The sequence below is a fragment of the Protopterus annectens genome, chromosome 17.part0, assembly GCF_019279795.1.
Source record: "Protopterus annectens isolate FY-2018-M chromosome 17.part0, PAN1.0, whole genome shotgun sequence".
NCBI classification, from domain to species: Eukaryota; Metazoa; Chordata; order Ceratodontiformes; family Protopteridae; genus Protopterus; species Protopterus annectens.
In genome coordinates this window covers 662,374,906-662,394,640 of record NC_056751.1, presented here as the reverse complement: position 1 = coordinate 662,394,640, position 19,735 = coordinate 662,374,906, and the positions used below count along the sequence as shown (strand labels likewise).

The 19,735-nt window shown below is 38.4% G+C and overlaps 1 protein-coding gene across 1 annotated transcript in view; it reads left to right on the top strand.

The window, feature by feature from the left end:
• The window catches only part of LOC122791490 (glutamic acid-rich protein-like), a 2,133,503-nt gene that overhangs the window by 203,708 nt on the left and 1,910,060 nt on the right, over positions 1 to 19,735 (top strand). Inside the window, exon 4 of the mRNA XM_044059233.1 lies at positions 379 to 584. Coding sequence (XP_043915168.1) covers positions 379 to 584 — 206 coding nt within the window. The remainder of the gene's footprint in view (positions 1 to 378; positions 585 to 19,735) is intronic.

Below are 19,735 nucleotides of genomic sequence, written 5' to 3'. Positions count from 1 at the left end.
AGTAAGTGTGCCAGTTAATCCTTGGATAATTGAATTCTCCTAGTAAAAAGGTACTTGGCTTGTTATCCAACCTTTCAATGGTATTAAGGTAATTTCAGGTTCATAATATGTCCCTGGAACAGTACACAGAGAGAAAATGCTATTGAAGAATCTATGAAGTATATTTGCCCATGGTTTGAGATGCTTCTCCCATTGTTCTCACATTGTGAAAGTTTGCTTTTAAATCATTTTTTGCACGGCAAAACATAAATCTTGCAATTGCTATGGTGATAGTGACATTTTGTATGTATTCTATAAGGCTATAGAAGGAAACTGATGACTTAAAACTGCCTCTCAACATATATACAGTTTTCTCAAAAGATTTTATTTATCCATCAGGAGAGACCGATGACTTCAAATGCACTTCTTAAAGAAAGAAAGCATGGGATCATGGACTTAGAGGAAGGGGTAAATGAAAGGAACACTCATTCTGTCCCACTGATACTTCAATACTCAGAGTCTACAAAGAATATCAGCTTTGCAGCACAATCTGGGAACGCGGTTCTGATGAGAAATAATCCAAATCACACAGGCAGTCCTAACAGGTAAGTTATTTCAATATTGATAATGACCAGAAAGAAGCAGGTTCAACAGAAAGTAGCAAGCGTTTTTATTTTTTCAGCATTAAAATAGCATAATATTGTTAAATGGACATGCATGCAGACACATGCACACACATGCAATTGCATATACATATATGTGACATCACGCATACATGGTTATATGTATAGATTCTTTTGTATGCTTGTATATATAAGCAGTTAGATATGTGAAGCCTGGGGTGTGGTACACATATATTGTACCATAGTTTTGTGGTCTGTTGCAAGTCATGAAATCAGTTCCTTAATCTTACAGTACAAGGCATTTCATTTATCACACAAAACAGACTCTGCATGTTCTGCTTGTTAATAATTAGTATTTTGTATGCTAGGGAATTGTTTTCAGTTGCCTTTGTTTGGGTACATTGTCTAAATTTCTACTCAATAAGGTTTTCCAAGTTTACATGGCATTTTAAAAATGGTTTGCATCAAGTGTGGTTTTGTACTGTAGCTTCTAAGGTACATTTGAGACTTTTTATAGTGTCACTTTAGTTAGTTCCCTTTAATGTAAATTAGTATTCCTGGGAAGGATTATAAGGATAGGTTCATTTTATAGCAGAGCTTATAACCAAGTTTTATTTTCAGTTTATTTTTATTTAGTTTAGAGCATTAGGATCTGTTCACTGTTGATGGTAATGCCATTTCCAGTTGTTCCTTGTTAGCATTTGATTTTGATTTTGAATTATCTGTGGTATTATCCCAGTTATTACCATTAGTGGTAGTATGTAATTATCAACCATGGGATGGGCAAGGACAATCTATAACCAAATGGAATATTTTGAGTACAAAAAGGGAAAGTGGCTCCACTTAAAAAATGACCCGCAAGAGCAGCTAACGATACTTCATTTTGATAAGCAGTGCTGCTCTTGATGTTCATTGTAGAGATTTTTGTGTGTGCAGTGTATAATGTTTAATTTTTTTATATATTGTAATTGATAGGAAGTCTTGTCCATGTTTCATAATATTCCTTTTTTTATATATTTTTTCTTTTGTTAAACTAACTGTAAGTCTGAGTTCAGGGGCTGTGTTAAATGGGTCAAAATGTTTTGGTGTATCGGTATCGGTGCGTTTGTTTTGTGCATTTAGTCTGTAACATTTGCTTTAGGTTTTAATGAGCAGCATATAAATGCTAGGCTTAGAAGAACTGTAATAGATTTGATGATGCAATCACAGTATACATGAACAGACGGTGATGTGGCGATGCACCAAAAGTGTAGCTGTTGGATGTGTCAAGACTGCAGGAAAGCACACAGCATCTATACAGTATACAAGCTGTGTTTTATCATATCTTTTAGTTGGAGCCCTCCTGTTAGAAGAAAAAAAATCTATCTATCTAAATATAAATATAATGAGTGTATGACCAAACACACTGCAACCACATATCTTATCTATCTACCAGTATGTATGTGTATATATCTATATTTATATGTATGATTGTCTCATCATTTAATGAATGGATAAAATACTGAAAAAAATTATCTTTTTAGATCACATCTCCAAAGACTGAATAGGACAAAAGAGTAAAGAGCAATATTTCACAGGAGGCAAGCCCATGTACCAGTCCTTTGGAGGGCTGTGTCCCCTACAGTCCCACCATATTAAATACACCAACTCCAAGACTGCACAGCAGCAGGGTAAGGGCAAATGTCTAAGCCCTGCTCTTCCATGATCTCGCACGTAAAGCACCTGAAAGGCTGAAAAAGAGCATATATATATATATATATATATATATATATATATATATATATATATATATATATATATATATATATATATATATATATGTATATATATATATATATATATATATATATATATATATATATAGGGTCTAACAAACTATCATCCATTGCACATTATGTATACCAGCTCTGAGATCGCACAATATGGGGAAAAGAACAATCTCCCTTTCCCCATTCTATATAATCTTAAAGCACGTTTGACAGAATACCATTCATCAAAAATGGTACTTGAAGTAAAGAATTACACCCTGTTTCTGTGTGTGTGTTTGTATGTATGTATGTATGTATGTATGTATATATAGGAAAATATGTTGATATGTTCATATGTCAAAAAAATCAAATCATTAAATGGCAAGTGATGGACCACAAATGACCACCAGAAAATTGAAAAAAATGCCCACTGCACCATCTGTTAACTATATATGTCAATTTGTCAACTCTGAGATCACACTAGAGTGAGGAAAATGGAAAGTTTTTGGTTTTGATCCTCACTGTACTGTTAACTGTTGCACATTTCCAAATCCAGTGTGTGTGATCAGATGTTTTTTTGATAACACATACCATCTTTCTTTCCTTATCAATGAAATAACATTCAACTAAAGGAACGTGTATGTATAGGCATATGCATGTATCCTACCTTGGGACTTAGAATGTTTCTGCCCCTTTGTCCTATATATTTTTTCCCTGTGTAGCATTCTGTCTGATCTCTAACCTTTACCAGAGCTTTAGAGAACCACTGTTCATGCTACCTTCCACCAAGGTAGTTGCACCCATCTTAGCTTGCCTGTGCTATCATGTGCCTGAGCAGGTATATGGACTTAATTATGGCCCAGATAACCCGTGGTTTCATTCTTCTATATCACCAGTACAGGCTTTTTTGGGCACTTTTTTTTAAGTCACTACTATTAACATATGCTGTCCTAAGATACTGAGCTCTGTCATTTTAACTATCAGTTTAGTTTCTCTGTTTTAGGCTCTGTGTGGAAAGACCCTGAAACTGACAAAAACAGATCTGAATATTAAATTGCAATTCCATTCAAAGAACTCTGAAAAGGCCTGTCAGAACCTATTAGAAATAATTAATCCAGCCGCAGCAGATTATTTTTTGAAACCGCTTCAGACACAGGCAGTAATTCTCAGTAGTTCATAACAAAACATCAAAGTGTATAGCAGACGGCAAGTCATACTATAACCAATTACCAGATGTGGTCTGTGGCTGAAAAACAAACCATTACAGGAGCTTTTCACTCCCATATAGTTAAACGTGTTAATGCTTATCGCCATGGATAATTCATTTTTGTAGAACAGATTCGCTTTTTTGGAGTGTTGCACTTTCTGTAAAGCATCACTGTATAGCATCAAAATATTGTTTTCTTACTGAACATTTTCTGAAGTTCAATTTCAGAAGCAGTTTATTCTGAAGGTAATGTAATACTGAAATATCACAATTGTACACCATGTCAATAACTTTCTCTTCACATTCTCCAGTAAAACAGGTAACACGGAAGCAAGAACACAATGTAGCATAAAGCATGGAGAATGGTATTAATTACAAAGATAGCAAGCCCAGTTTCTAGCGTTTTCTGCTGAAGGGATTGCACTGTTTTATGACACTTAATGTTCAGTTTTGAGGGGTGTCAGGCAAATGATATAACATTTATCCTGGTCTATTTTAAAGTAATTGCTCATCAGTGTGTCTATATCTTGTCATCTAAATCAGAGAAAGATAACCAAAACCTTAAATGCAATAAACTCCGAGGTATGTTCAGTTTATTACAGTCAGATTAGTTCCTTCCACTTTGTAAACTAAATGTTGCCCTAGCAAGAGGTGAGCCAGCTGAAGGTAGAAATGTAAAGTGAATGCAGGACTTGAAATTGTAGCAGACATATTTTTGTTCATTCTCGTGGCTGCTGCATTTATACTATAGACACTAAATTTCAATTACCTAATTTTCTTGTCTTTAAAAGTGACTTTAGGGTTTAGGTAGAATTTCTGGCTAGCCAAGAATGAATGCTTATATGCAAATGAAAATATGCTAAGACAGAAGTGTAGTGCACCTTCACACATAGCCGGCCTTAGGCATAGACCAACTAGGCAGCCGCCTAGGGTGCTGCTTTAGTAGGGGCACTTTTCCAGTATTTATTTGGTGCAGGTAGACCAGGATGGGGGCACTGGGTGGTGTGGTGGGGGGTGCCATGGTGCCCTTTTGCCTAGGGCACCAGTTGACTTAAGGCCGCTCCTGCTTCACACATTAAAAGATTTTGATTAATATTGAGCTCAATGCATTTACAGTGACCAAAAATGCATGTCTGTCTTATGATGATGCGCATACTGCCTATGTCTTCTTTCATCTCTCTGCGATGCTACACACATTCCTTGTAGTAGCAGCTTGAGCTGGTCTGTTCTCCTCTGTCTATATCTGCAGGCAGCTTGTGGTGTTCCTGTGTTCCCATGTAAGCATTGTTAAATTGGTGAAATTGAGAGAGGTTCAAGCCAAGCTACAAGTAAGACCACAGATCATGTTTCAGTTCAGTTTCTCATAGAACAACTGCCCATGTATGTTTGCCTGTATGTCTCTTGCTCAGGATGTGTTTACCTAGTCAGTTTTACCTGTGTGGCATTTGCTCTGCTTAATGTTTGTAATATTGTTACTGATTTGCACTGCAAAAATCTCAGAGAAAGAGCAGAATGAAAAATACAATTTAAAGTGCACGCTCTTTGTCTGAGTAAGTGAGATTTCAGAGTCTGTCTATATGCATGTATGTGTATGAAGGTACAGCATTGTTATGTGTTTTAGATCTGATGTGTTTAGTTTGTTTGAGTTGTAAACAGTTTACAGTTTCAGCTGTTTACAACAAGCAGTCATCTAGTCTCACTAAATCATGGTGGACATAGGATGAATTTCACATTATTAGCACTCATGTCTATTTTTAGTACGATACAGAATGTTTTATCAAGTTTTGTACATGAATGTTTATCTCATTAAAACTGTTTTGGTGTAGGTAAATATTATTTATTATTATTTTTTTCTTAGACTGTTATGTTGACGGTAACATTTTACTTGACTGTTCTAGAGTGTTCTATATGTAAATCAAGTATAATAACTTGAACATCAGTTGCTCAAGGCATGAGATGGTGAGGAGTAGAGTGAGAACTGTTATCCATAAGAAATTGTCAGTGAAATTCCCAAGTATGCACAAGCAATGATTCCCTTTTTTGGGTGATTTTTCCTTCATCAATTTGGTGTGAACATAAAGTTGGTATATATAAGTCTAGGAGGGGAGCTTGTCACACATATGGGAGGGTGGAGAAGGCATTTCCCCTTGCAAAAAAAAAAAACACTTGCAGTTAAGTTTTTTGCCTTCTGTATATCAGGCATTAGGTTTCAGCATTTCTGATGCTCAAACTTTTGGTGTAAGACATTTCATGATGGAAGCACTATTCCAAACCTACAAGCCTAGACATTGGAAAGTACTCCAAGCCAATTTTAACTTAATATGTCAACGTGTATCCAAATTAGACTTAAACTTAACATCACTAAAATTGTGTTAATGGTCTTTGAAGCAAATCAAACAATAGGTACTGTACATTACCTAACATCAAAGACTTAAGCAACATAATAAAACTAGTTCAGTAATATAAGTGTATAGGCCTTCGCATGTGCATAAGTATAACTTTTAAAGCTCAAACCAAAACCATGATAAAGTTCCAAGCTAAAAATATGATATGCAGTGTTCAATCACTTGTCTTCTGAATCTCACAAAGCCCTGACAATATATATATATATATATATATATATATATATATATGTATATATATATATATATATATATATATATATGTATGTATATATATATATATATATATATATATGTGTATACTTATATTCAGGCTGGGGTATGTCCTTCCTATATATAGGAAGTATGCCCTTCCCGTTACTTAAGCTACAGCACTGAATTAATTCAAATTACTTTTAAAAAGATGAACAGGATGTACTCATTCATCTGCCAGGCCATTGGACTGAATATTACTGCTTCTTTTAAAGCAACTCAGCTTCTGGTTCCTGCTCATGACGGCATTATTCTCTCTTCCCTCAGCTTCAGAGTATTACATAATTATTGTCTTACACTTAAAAAAACACTACACCACAAGGTGACATATGCAAACACCAAAAACACAAACCAAACTGTTAGCTCTTTCATTATTCAACTAACAAAATTCATCAGAAAAATCTAATTTCTGCCACCATTTAAAATACAAAAAACAAACATCTCATGATCCCAGATCACCAATCAGAGGCTCTTCAAATCTTCCATTGCTAAAATGCTTCTTTAACAGACAGAATAATTTAAATCTGGTGGGAAAAATGCTGCTAAGTTAATCTCCTCAAATAATTTCCTTTGTTCTAACATATTTGCCACCCTGTGTATCCATAAAACGTTGTTCTATGACAAGGAAAATAAATTTATAAAAAATTTACAAGTCAAACTATGCTTAGTAAGAACATTAGTAACATTTTTCATTCATATTGCATATGGTTTACTATTAAAATGTCAATGTAGCATTGCACACCTATGAATTATTCGAACAACAGATGTTTGAATAGTTCATATGTGTGCAAGCTAAATGAGTGAACATTATTTTTGCGAATGTACTGTGCATTTGCAAATATGAACGTTTAAAGGGATGTACAGGGATCACGGTACAGCATGGTTAGGGAAATACATCCCTTTTCTCACTATAGTGCGATCTTGGAGTTGGAATATATAGTTATGGGGTGTGCAGGTGGTCTTGCCCCCCTGCATAAACAGGATGTTATGTGTAGTTGTTAGGGAGTTATGGCAAGGGTGACATTGCTGGTAGTGTCGTAAAATGTCGTGTTCGACATTCTCAGCATTAACAGCTGATTTTCAACATTAGGACTGTTAGGTAATGCGTACTTTCAGCTAATTAGTTCGCTGTTAAGTACAGTTTATTTATTTATTTTTTTGAGTTTCGATATATTAATAGTAAACCATTGCATACATTTGCTCATAAAAATGCTCAGCTAAACTGACTGTCTTTTCTACATAATAACATAACGTTGTTAAACTAACCCCCTAGAAGAACAAATGTCATGATCAACTGCCTTGGGCCAAATTTCAAGAGTTGCTCTCAGTGCAGCTTTACCCTGATTCCAAAAAGATCTGTTTTATATTCCAACAGCAATGAGCTGAGAAGATATATTCCTGTGTGACCATTATTTATGTATGTATTTATTCATTCATTCATTTGATCACAATCAAACATCTGAGGTCCACAGTCAGTCATAAACGTGGCTGTAAATGAAGGTCATATTTATGTGTGCATGTGTGTCTGTCTTTGTGCCTGTGTGTGAGCTGTTACTTTAGTTTTTAGTCAGTAGCTTGAACTTGAATGGCCGAGGGGAATTTCAGTAGCTCTGATAATGCATCAGGGATGTTCATCATAGGTTCATAGATTCATAGGTAGATACTAGGCTATCTGCCCGATGGCATTTATAAGCCTAGCCAGAGTGTGTCAGCATTCGCCACCCCATTGATTAATTAACTGAGCCTCTGTCAAGAAGAGCCAATGAAGTAATCCCAGGGGTGTATTTTCTGTTACCCATCCACTCATCAAGGTTTCTCTTGAAGAGTGTTAGTGAGGGGCTCTGCCTAATGTAGTTAGGAATTTTGTACAAAGCATGAGGAGTCTCTGTGACAGGAATCTATCCCTTCAGCATGTTCTATTTATTTTTGTGGTGAGGTTTAGCTCACTACAGCGAGTGGCTCACAGTGGCTTGGATTTCTTTAGGAGGAGCATGTCCATCAATTCTGAGTTGAACATGGCTTTGTAAGTCAGCAGAGATCACCTCTGAGTAAGCGATATGCCACTGAGTACAGCCAGAGTTTTTCCAGTCGGGCTGCATAGGACATATGTTTGAGGCCAGTAATCCTCTTGGTGAGGTACTTTTGTGGTCTTTCCAGCTGTTGAAAGTGTCTTGTGAGGTACATTCCAAATGTGCATTGTACTCTATGATGGGTCTGATGAGTGACGAGTAAATGGGCACTATAACCTCTTTATTTCTAGATGCAAGCCCTTTAGTAATTAGATGGGCTACATAGAAGGATTTCCTAACTACTTTGGCAATATAACTGTCAAAGGAGAGATTACTATCTACCTGGGTCCCCAGATCTCTTATTACCTCTTCTATATTAAGGGGGCTGCCACCTATGTGTTAATTCATGGGTGTTTTGTTTTTCCCAAATGGGATGACTATGCATTTTTTGGCATTTAACTTGAGACCATGACTTTGACACCAGGTTTCCATCTCAGTAAGGCCCTTTTGGAGATTGTTCATGTCAGCCGGAGAGTCAATTATGGCTCCCAGTTTGCAGTCATCTGCGAACTTGGTTAGCCATAGTCCTCCTGTGTTTGCCTATCCTTCTGAGAAGTATATGCCGAACAGTAGGGGTCCCAGGACCGAGCCTTGTGGGACACCACTTGTGACTTGTTTAGAGTCGGACCTGGAGCCTGCTATTCTTACCGTGTGAGTTCTGTCTGTAAGCCAATTGGTAACCCATCTCATGATGTACGGGTTTATGTTCAAGCTGGTGAGTTTTTCTATAATTTCAGAGTGGGGAATAGTGTCAAAAGCCTTGGCGAGGTCAAGGTAGGCTGTGTGAACCACCTTCCCCTCATCTATGACCTTGGCAACTGTCTCGAAGTAGTCAACCAGGTTTAGTAGGCACGATCTGCCCTTAACAAAGCTGAACTGGGTCGAGTCAAGTGTTTGGAGGTTTCCAATGTCTTTGTTAATGAGTTCCTTGATGATGCGCTCCATAGCCTTGCATACCAGGCTAGTCAGGCTTATGGGTGATAGTTACAAGGGCCAGTTGTGGGTCCTCCTTTGTGGAGCTGAATAACCGTTGCTGTGAGCCATTCTATGGGCACGTAACCTGTGGAGAGGCTGAGGTTGAACAGTGTGTTTAGCTGGGGGGTTAGTTTGTTCTGTAGTTCGTGCAAAACACAGCCTGGGACACCATCTGGCTCCATTGATGCTGTGCTTTTGGCTTTTGAAAGGGCTGTTTTCACCTGTGCGTCTGTGATTTCTGGGACACTATACTTTTCCGGTATTGTTGTGGGCCCTTTTGGGGTTGAGAGGGGGATGAAGTTTGCACTGAATCTATCTGCTAGGATGTTGGCAATATCAGTAGGTTCAGTATATTTTGTGCTATTTTGCACTAGCTCAGAGCATATCTGTGAGTTGCCACTTAGATTCTTGACATAGCTAAAGAAGGCTTTGTTGTTATCTTTCAAATCCTTATCTATATTTCTTTTGAAGTTAGCCTTGGATGATTTTATGAGGGACCTTAGTTTCTTACTGATACTGATCAGGGATGTCTTTCCTTCTTAGGATTTGCTTTTTTTCTGAACTAGTTTCCTCCTTCTATTGTATAGCCTGTTTATGGCAGGGGTCCACCAGACTGGTTTCCTTCTCTTAAGGGAGTGAGTCTTGGTTTTGCTATGGATGTCACAATCCATGAATCCTTGTAGGTGCTCATAGAGTGCATTTGTAAAGGTTCCTGCATCTTGGACACTGTTATCCTTTAGCATGAGGGCTGTGCAACTTACCACCTCTGCCTTAAGTAAGGTGAAGTTTGCTATAGAAAAGTTTTTCACTGTGATTTCCTTGGTTGAGGGTGGTGGTGTGGTGTGGACATCCAAAGTGATTAGTTTATGATCTGATATAACCAGTGACGGGTTGACCTCTGGTGCGGAACACCTGTTGTCCATGTTGGTGATGACCAGGTCCAATATGTTTTCACCTCTGGGATGGGAGTTTACCAGCTGATCCAGGGCATTTGAGTTTATAAATTCCATGAAGCGTTGGACCTGGGAGTTTGTACTTGAGTAGTTTTCCAAGTTAATGGTAGGGTAATTGAAATTGCCCAATATCAGGGTGCTCGGTAGGACCTTCATGTTTTCCAGTGTCTCCAGAAAGGCGGAATAGTGGTGCTGGGTCATGGAGGGTGATCTGTAGCAGGTCACAATTTGCATTGCAGATTTGCCCGATGTTAGTTGCACATGGATGATCTCAGAGGTATCATGCTGCACCACTAACCTGGAGGTGTAGGTATCCTTGATGAATATGGATACACCCTCTCCTTTTGTGTTTCCGTCCATGTTCTGTGGCAGAAATATGTGGTATGAGTTGTAGCCCGGTAGTGCTGGGGTGCTCTGTGGAGCCTTGAGCCAGGTTTCAGTTACTGCAAAGATGTCGACGTTCTCCATACTGAGGAGTGCTTTGAGCATGTGTATTTTGAGATTTAAACTCCTGGCGTTGAGTAGCATAACCCTAATTTTTTTATTTGTACTGTTTACGGAGGTGGGTTTGACTTTTGAGCCTTGCCTAAAAAAGGCACTATGGGGGCAGCAAGAGCCTTGGCCAGTATTCGAAAGCCTACAGGTGCAATTCGTCTCTTTTAAAGCAACGAGGCTTGTCAAGCATGTCATCCCAGGCTGACAGACACTGGATCCCCTTTGAATGACACCAGAAGCTTAGCCAATTGTTGAAATTGATAATTTTTTTCTTTATACTGCAATATCATTCTTGGTGAGGGCAGGATGCTACTCAGGGTCAGGGTCATACCTGCCTGGGCTATATGATCAGAGAGCTCTTCCATGTCTCTTTTCATGAAGTCCAGGGAGGTACATCTCAGGTCATTCACACCAACATGAACAATGACAGAGTCATATTTGTACTTGTTCTGGAGTGACCTGAGTGCTTGTGTTATGTGGCAGAGTCTGGCTCCCGACAGGCAGCTAACAGTAAGCTTCACCTTGCCCAGCCTAGTGAGTGGGACGTCAGTGTGCCTGACTATAGAGTTGTCTATTACTAGTGTGTTAGGTATGTTATTTCGCCTTAAGGGCTGTGATTGTGCATCACACTGATTGTGTGTTTTATGTGTTGTCTGGTTTGTGATGGGAGGTGCAGGTTTTTTGGGTATCTGCTTTGGAGGTCTCTGATGCTTTTGCAGGTTTTTAATTAGAGCCTCCAAGTATGATTTAGTGTATTTATGTGTACTTTTTGCCAGTGCTGGTTTAGTATGTCTGTGTGAGGCTGGAGGTGTGGTGCAAGTGTTAACCTTCTCCTCATGACTGCCTGTTCCAGTCTTGGGTGGAGAGAGCTTAGCCTCCAGTTTAGCTATATAATTGCATCTCTCGCATATGTTAATGTTTTGTGGTAGGAGGAGAGAGTTGTCTGTGTAAATGAGGCAGTTGTAACATTGCCTCAGGATACCCAGGTTCACCAGCTGGACTAGAGCGTATACCTGAAATTGCCCTTTGGTCATGCCTGAATAGTAGGGGTGAGCTGCTTAGTCACTTGGTTGGTGATAGGTGAATAATGAGCCTTGCCCTGCTTGGCAATCAAGTGTCGGGGTATATTAGTGCTTGCTATTAGGTCTGAGCAAGTGCTGGATTGTAGGATGCTTTTTAAGTGTTTAGTTTGAGCCTCAACACCAATACTACAGATAAACTGTCATCACAGTGTATCAGATACATGCTTCTTTTCCTTCCATTACCTCTTTGCCCGGTAGCGCCATTTCCTGTGCTCCATTGACCCCATTAATTTCTCTCTTTCTTGGGCCAGGAGCCAAGCATCTCCATATAGAGTGAGATACTTATGACTCATTCGTTCCTTAACCAGAGGGCCTTATTGGCTCATTCATTCCCTGCATGTCCTGGGAAGTACATGTGTAGCCACATAGAAAATCCCTAGTGTATGCAGTGCACCTGGAGCAATCTGAGCTCAGTAGACTCATACTATTGGGTGCAGCATCTAGTGCTGCCTTTCGGTGACACCCAAGAGGACAGCTAAAGTCAGCTCCTCCACTTGGGTCCCTATTACATAAATGAAAAGTGGAAATGTTGAATGGCCAAATAAATGAAAAGGCCATTCCTTGATATCGCTATTGTAAGACTGTGGTACAGTGAAGGCTGGAAATTTTGCCCTTTCTTCACTGTAGTGCAATCTCAGAGTTGGTATATATAATATTCATTTTGAGGAATGGCCTTTTCATTTATTTGGCTTTTCAATATTTCCACTTTTCATTTATTTAATAGGGAAGCCCTCCACTCCTCCAGATTAGGCAAGCTGACAACCATCACTCACTCCCATCCCTCCTGAACTGACTACTTTAGCATATACATCGTTTTTACAACTATCTTTATCGGGGGTCTACTATTAGCATACACACACATGCACTTATACAGCTGGATGGATTTGTATCACTTCACCTAAAGACCATTTCACTAACACTCATTTCACTGAGACCAAATCACCTAAAGTTCATTTTACCTAAAACTCATTTCACCTGAAACTCGTTTCACTGACAAGTAGTATTGTAAGGCAAGTCAAATGTATATGTCCTTTTCACCGCTGTAGTGCGATCCTGGTGTTAGTATATATAGTTATAGGAGGTGTGGGGGGTGAAGCCCCCCATATTAGGGGGTGTGGGGGGCATAGCCCCCCACCTAGTTGGCTTTTACCAAATAATGTAAAACAAAACCAGACAACATAAAACCAATATAAGTGGGGGTGTACACCCCCCACACCCCCAATGTGGGGGGCTCTGCCCCCCCCACCCCCTAACTATATATACTAACACCAGGATCACACTACAGTGGGGAAAAAACATATACCTTTGACTTGGAACTTTCAGTGAAATGAACTTTAGGTGATTTGGTCTCAGTGAAATGGGTTTCGGTGAATTGGTCTTTAGGTGAAGTGATACAGATACATTTTATATATATATATATATATATATATATATATATATATATATATATATATATATATATATATATATATATATATATATATATATATGTGTGTGTGTGTGTGTGTTTGTAAAACCATTAAGATTATGGCTCTATTTGTGACCAACTATGTACTAAGCCTTTTGCCTAAAAATTTAACATAATGCTTCTGGTACAGTACATGCCATAAAGGTGAATATAAGGTGCTCACACAGGTGCTGCCTTGCAACAGATCCTTGTAGCTTGTTGTACTGCATGTCCTAAACACAGTTCTTCAAACTCAATAGCAGCACACTAAGATTTTGGTGCACATTTGGCATTCTATACTTTTTCTTTATTCATTTATTCAATTTGTGAAAGACACATTATTCATTTTTGGGCACCAGGGGAGCTGGAGTTCAGCACCTCTCAACTGTCCCTGATTTTTGAGGATGTCCCTGCCTTTGGCTCGGTTTTGCTCCAATATGCTAAAATAACTGATACTTTAAGTAAAAGGTAATGGATTATAATCATGTTACCACATATCGCAGATAATATAATACAATATGTTATATTATTATAATATAATATGTTATAATGTTATAATATAATGTTATATTATTATAATAGAAAACAATATGTTATAATATAATACAATATGTTATATTATAACATATAATATAATATATTTAAGAAACTTTGCTCATCCTCATAATTTGGTATTTTGTAGGTGCCCAATTTTATATGTACATAAAATCTATACAAGTTTATGTATGTGTATGTATTTGCACTAGGTACTATGCATATCTTAGCTTCTATAATTGTATTTTGCCTTTCTTTTGTCTTCTGTCAATGCTCACTGACTGGATGTCATAATGCTACCCTAGCTGCATTTTAATGTTATTATGCACTTTTTACAATGTACGCATTATTTATATGACAAAGTTGATTAGTAAGATCCTAATGTAATTTATTCTCTTTGGGATCATGTCATAGCTGAAATTGGTCAGTAGACATTCCACTTAGCCAGTGAACAAACTGTAATTAATAAATAAATAAATAACGTCCATTACAGTTATCCGCTTTACTTGGAAAATTGCTTGCTAATTCCTGTTACCGTTTTGTTAACTTTTTGATTAGTGGTATTAACATTCAAATATCCTTAACTTGGGTGCTTTGCTCTTGTGCTGAAGACCACTAATCCAGTTTTTGATAGGTGCAGGGTGTAGAAACCACAGACATACATATAGTCTAAACCCAGTACAGTTCCTGAAGGTAACAACTCAGGAAGTGAATCAAGGTTAAAAGTTGACCTTTTGTCACTCTGAAGGATATAGACGTAACGTTGTTGAGCACAGACCATTTAAACTTGGAGTGGGCTTGGTAATAAAATACATACATGGTGCTCAGAGTACATGTGTAGAATAATATTCTACAAAAGCACTTTTGGTGTACTTAGATGTAATCTTATTCTGTTCATTTGTTTTAAAATTAATTGACAGTGCAGTTTTAGACTTTGTATTTTGTTGACAGCAATTGTGCTAAAATATGCAACCTGATATAATAATTAATGCATTTATGAGTCATATATCCATCCATCCTCAACCCCTTTTCCAATTTAGCATTTTGGGTTGGGGTGTCACTTCAGCAGTGGCAATCATCTCAAGCCAAGGTTTACAGTGCAGAGTGGCTAATCCTGCCATGGTAGATAATTTGTACCACTTACTTGCACACACTCACTTACGGCTAATTAAGAGTGCCCAATCCACCTACTGCATGTCTTCGGAATGTAGGAGGAAACCAGACCAACCATAGGAAACCCACGTAACAGCAGGGAGGACATGCAGACTCTGCACACAAGGCAACCCAGCTGAGAATTGAACTGGACAGCCTCTTGCTGTGAGGTGACAGCGCTAACCTCTGCATCACCACAGCCATCCATTTGAGTCAGTCATATATGCAAACTACAAACTTTGGAGCCTTTGAATACTGAAGCCTTTATTATCTGACTTGGTCTCTTAATATATTAATTAATAAATGAGGCGAGTACACAGAGCCTGTGTTGGGATATATAAAAGTGTATGGATGATGTGACAGTCATTAAGGACATCACCATATGGGCCAACCAGAAACCCTGGCTTACATGTGGAGTGTATGAGCTTCTTAGATCTCACAATGCCACCTTTAAGTTGGGAAATAAGGATATCTTTAGGTTAGCTAGAGTGAATCTAAATAGGGGTGTGAGAGATGCCAAATGTGCCAATGGACAGAAAATTCAGAGTCACTTCGCAAACCTAAAAGACTCCAGACGTATGTGGCAAGGAATTCCATCCATAACAGACTACAAGCCCTCATCTTCTCAGTGAAATGATAGCAATGAATTTCACAACAAACTCAACATATATTATTAGCTGGTTTGAGGAAAGCACAGTAGCTTGTCTCCCTCAGCCAGGACAATGAAGTGTTCTGTCTCAACCCAGCTGATGTTCAGAGGACCTTATGCAGGGCAAACCCAAGGAAAGCGGCTTGACCTGACACCATTCTGGGCTGGGTACCCAGGGACTGTGCTGATTGAACTGACAAACATCCTCACTGATATCAACACCTCTGATTCAGGCCATCGTACCCAAATGTTTTAAAAACACAACCATCATGGCATTTCCCAAGAAGTCTGCACCATCAAGCTGCAATGACTACTGCCCCATAGCTCTCACCTCCACTGTAATGAAGTGCTTTGAAAGGCTGGTCAGGGACTATATTATGTATTATATATGACTATATAATGTATTTCTATATATTTCACTTGTCACAGTTTAATGTATGACACTATAATGCAATAATGTGTGGTACTGATGAATGTAATGTGTAGCACTGTAATGCAGCAATCTGTGGTACCGATGAACGTATTTCTATATGTATTTAATATGTAAAATTACTATTTTCTGTTGGAGCTTTTCTCATCGGGAGTCTGCTGAAAATGGGCATTTGTAGCCCAGTTGGACAAACCCGGTCAACAAATATAAAATAAATAAATAAAATAAATAAAAAAAATATAACATCAAGACTTCCTGCAACTTTTGCTCCACTCCAATTTGCATACCAATCTAACTGCTCCATGGTAGATGCTGTTTCAGTTGGCACATCATTTATCTCTGGCCCACCTGGAAAACAAAAACTGCTATGTGTGTATACTATTCATAGACTTCAGCTCTGCCTTCAACACAGTCATCCCCCGAATCTAATAAAGAAACTGCCTCAAGTGGGTATCAGCACCCGTCTGTGCAATTGGATACTAGACTTCCTTATAGATAGACCCCAGACAGTATGCATTGGCAAGAACACCTTGGAGAGCATCTATGAACACTGGGTTACCACAGGGCTGTGTCTTGAGCCCCTTGCTGTTTACTTTGCTGACCCATGACTGCATCGCTAGGTACAGTTCGAATCACATAATTAAATTTCAGAAGACACAACAGTTGTGGGTCTCATCAGAAATGTGAAACAGCCTACCTAGAGGAGGATAACCAACCGATTGTGTGGTTCAACAACAACAACCTGACGCTAAATGTGAACAAGACTAAGGAGATAATTGTTGACTTCTAAAGGAACCATGCAGTCCACTCTCTACTCACAATACACAGAGAAACAGTGGAGAGGGTAAAGAGCACCAAGTTCTTAGGGGTATATATTGCGGAGGAATTGTCATGGTCCATAAACATAAATTCCATTGTCAAGCAGGCGCAACAGCATCTTCATTTTCTGCTAAGAATGAGAAGAGCGAACCTTCCACCTCCTGTTTTTACAACCTTCTACAGGAGCGCTATACAAAGCATCTTGTCTTTTGATATGGTATGGAAACTGCTCTGCTTCAGATTGGAAGCCTCTCCAAAGGGAGGGGAAAGTGGCTGAGGAAATTATTAGGTCCACTCTTCCATCTATTCGGGGCCTATATATGTCTCGATGTCTCAGCAGAGCCACTAGAATAGTCAAGGACTTTACTCACCCTGCCTGTGGACTGTTTCCTTCCAATCATCTGGCAAGCACTACCGCAGTATGTGGAGAAAACCGCCAGATTTAGTAAGAACTTCTTTCCACAGGCCATCGGATTACGTAACTCTAACAACACGCATGATGGCGCTCAGGTGTAACAAATATCTATGCTAATGAGCACTCATGTTTGTGCAATAACTCAAATGCTAATCTCCCCTAGTTTGGTGCAATAAACCAACTGAAGCAAAACTAGCCCTCTTGTGCAACACTGATAACTGTTGGAATTCTGTGCGATAATGTACTGTTTTAGATTTGTAAAATGTTTTGGGTGTCATGCCTGTAATGGTTTGCTGTGACATAGTAATGTCTGTTGTAATGCTTCTTGTGAAGGTTTTTGCATACCGAGTCTGGAGAAATGAAATTTCTTTCTGTTTGCACTGTTGTGTGATGTCTGAATGACAATAAAGTTCACTTTCACTTAAATATTAATATACCCGACTTGTCATCTCATTATCTCAATTATTGCTACGTCATTTTAGTCTTAATATACTTGTCACTCCACATTTCTAAGCTTCTTACCACATCTAATAGTCTTAGAGGAATTCTTTAAAATCTTGCTTATCTATCCCACTATCATACATTTGTACAGGAAAGCAAATACGTAGGGAGACTTACTGACCAGTGTGTTTTCCCCCAGTAGTTATATTCCTGGCTCATATACACATATACTTAAAAAAAACACAAAAATACACATGACGGGTCTGGTGGCATTTTGAAGTGGGATACAATCTCTTAGGGTAAAAGCACTGATGTCTGGTGCTTCCAATAAGGACCTTGATGGATTGGGACCTTAAATAGTGCATCTCAGTGTCTGCCATCCTGCTCGTTGGTAGCACTTGCAGTCCTTGAATACAGAAGTTTCACTTGTAATTCACTTGGCGACCACGCACATTTTTTTTTTGATCTTTTCTCAATGAGATGGAAGAATACAGAATGTGAATGTAATTGTCTAAGGGTGTGTGGTGTATGAAATTAAGTGACAGTTGCAAGATCATTTCTGATTCATTGTTGATATGATTTGTTTGAGGGACAATATCTGTTAAAGAGCAATACAGCCATTACATTTCTGTAACTCCTTCACAATCAGATTTACTGTACCCTATCAGAAGGGGCACAGTCTCTCCTGGAAAGAAAGGCCATTAACATAGTGAGACTAAGCTGGTCAACAAAGTTTAAATAATTAAATAAAATGTATTTATGTGACCCCTTCACACTCAGAGGTAGTTTACTCTCTCTTAGAAAGTGGACATTCCACTGGGAAAGTGTGTTTTGTACCAAAGAACCTTATTATAAGACCTTGATTTTCTTATAGATATGCTTTTTGCAAAACTGACATATGACCTCTTATCCAGCTTTTCAAAATTATTTCTGTTGTCTCAGTCTGGCACTATGGTTGGCATCTACCTGGGTGCTATTTGATCTCTGGACAAAAGGACTGTGAGCAGCTGATCTAAGAAAGCAAATGGCTGTTGTAAGATCACTTTTTATTGATTATTGATATGGTTTGTTGGGGGACAGTATCAATCAAAAAACTGTATGACTGTTATATTAATATGATTCCTTCATAGTCAAAAGCAGTGTACCCTTTCAGAAGGGACACATTCCACTGTGACAATGCGTGTGTTATACCTAACTACCATATTAGAAGTCTTTAAACTTTTTATTATAAACTCTCTGCAGGAAAATGACATGGACCTCTTGTATGCAGCTAGTAAATCCAGCTTTTGTCCTCACAGTCAGGCAGTAGCGTAGTTACCACCTGAGTGCTATTTAATCTCTGCTCAAAAGAATTAGGATCTTACCATAGGTTTATAGGTAAGTACTAAGTGAGCTGCCCATGCAGACCATTTTAACCCTAGCCAATTTCCCTCTTTGTGTTCAAAATAATCTATCCCATTTGGTTATTAATTGGCCTTACCCATCCCATGGTCAATAATTATATATTACCCCTATTGAAAATAACTGGGACTGTGGTTAGTGTCTACCTAGGTGTTATTTGACCTTTGGACCATGCTGAGGGTAGGCGCTTTAGAAAAGTGAACAGCAGTTTTAGGATTACTTTTGACTGGTTATCAGTATTGTTTGTTGTGGGAGAGTGCTGTGAGAGAACTATGTAGCCATTATATTTACACGATTCATTCGCAGTCGAAAGGAGCACAGCCCCTCAAAAGGGGTACATTCCACTGCGAGAGTGTAAGGATTGCAGCAAAGTGTCATAGTAAAAGTCTAAATTGTTTTTAATGTGATTTTTTTTTTTAATATATAAAGGATACAGTTGGTACACGTAATATTTCGGAGGGCTATTGTTGTCACATTCTAGCACTATCTTTTTTTAGTTTTCCACCTGAAGACTGTTTAACCTCTGGACAAAAGTGTTGAGGGAAGCTGATAAATAACAGAAAACAGATGTTATAAAGTAATTTTTGATGGATTATTAATATGGTTTGTTGGAAGTTGTCAGTAGGTGTCAAAGAGCTGTACAACCATTATAGTTATGTGAT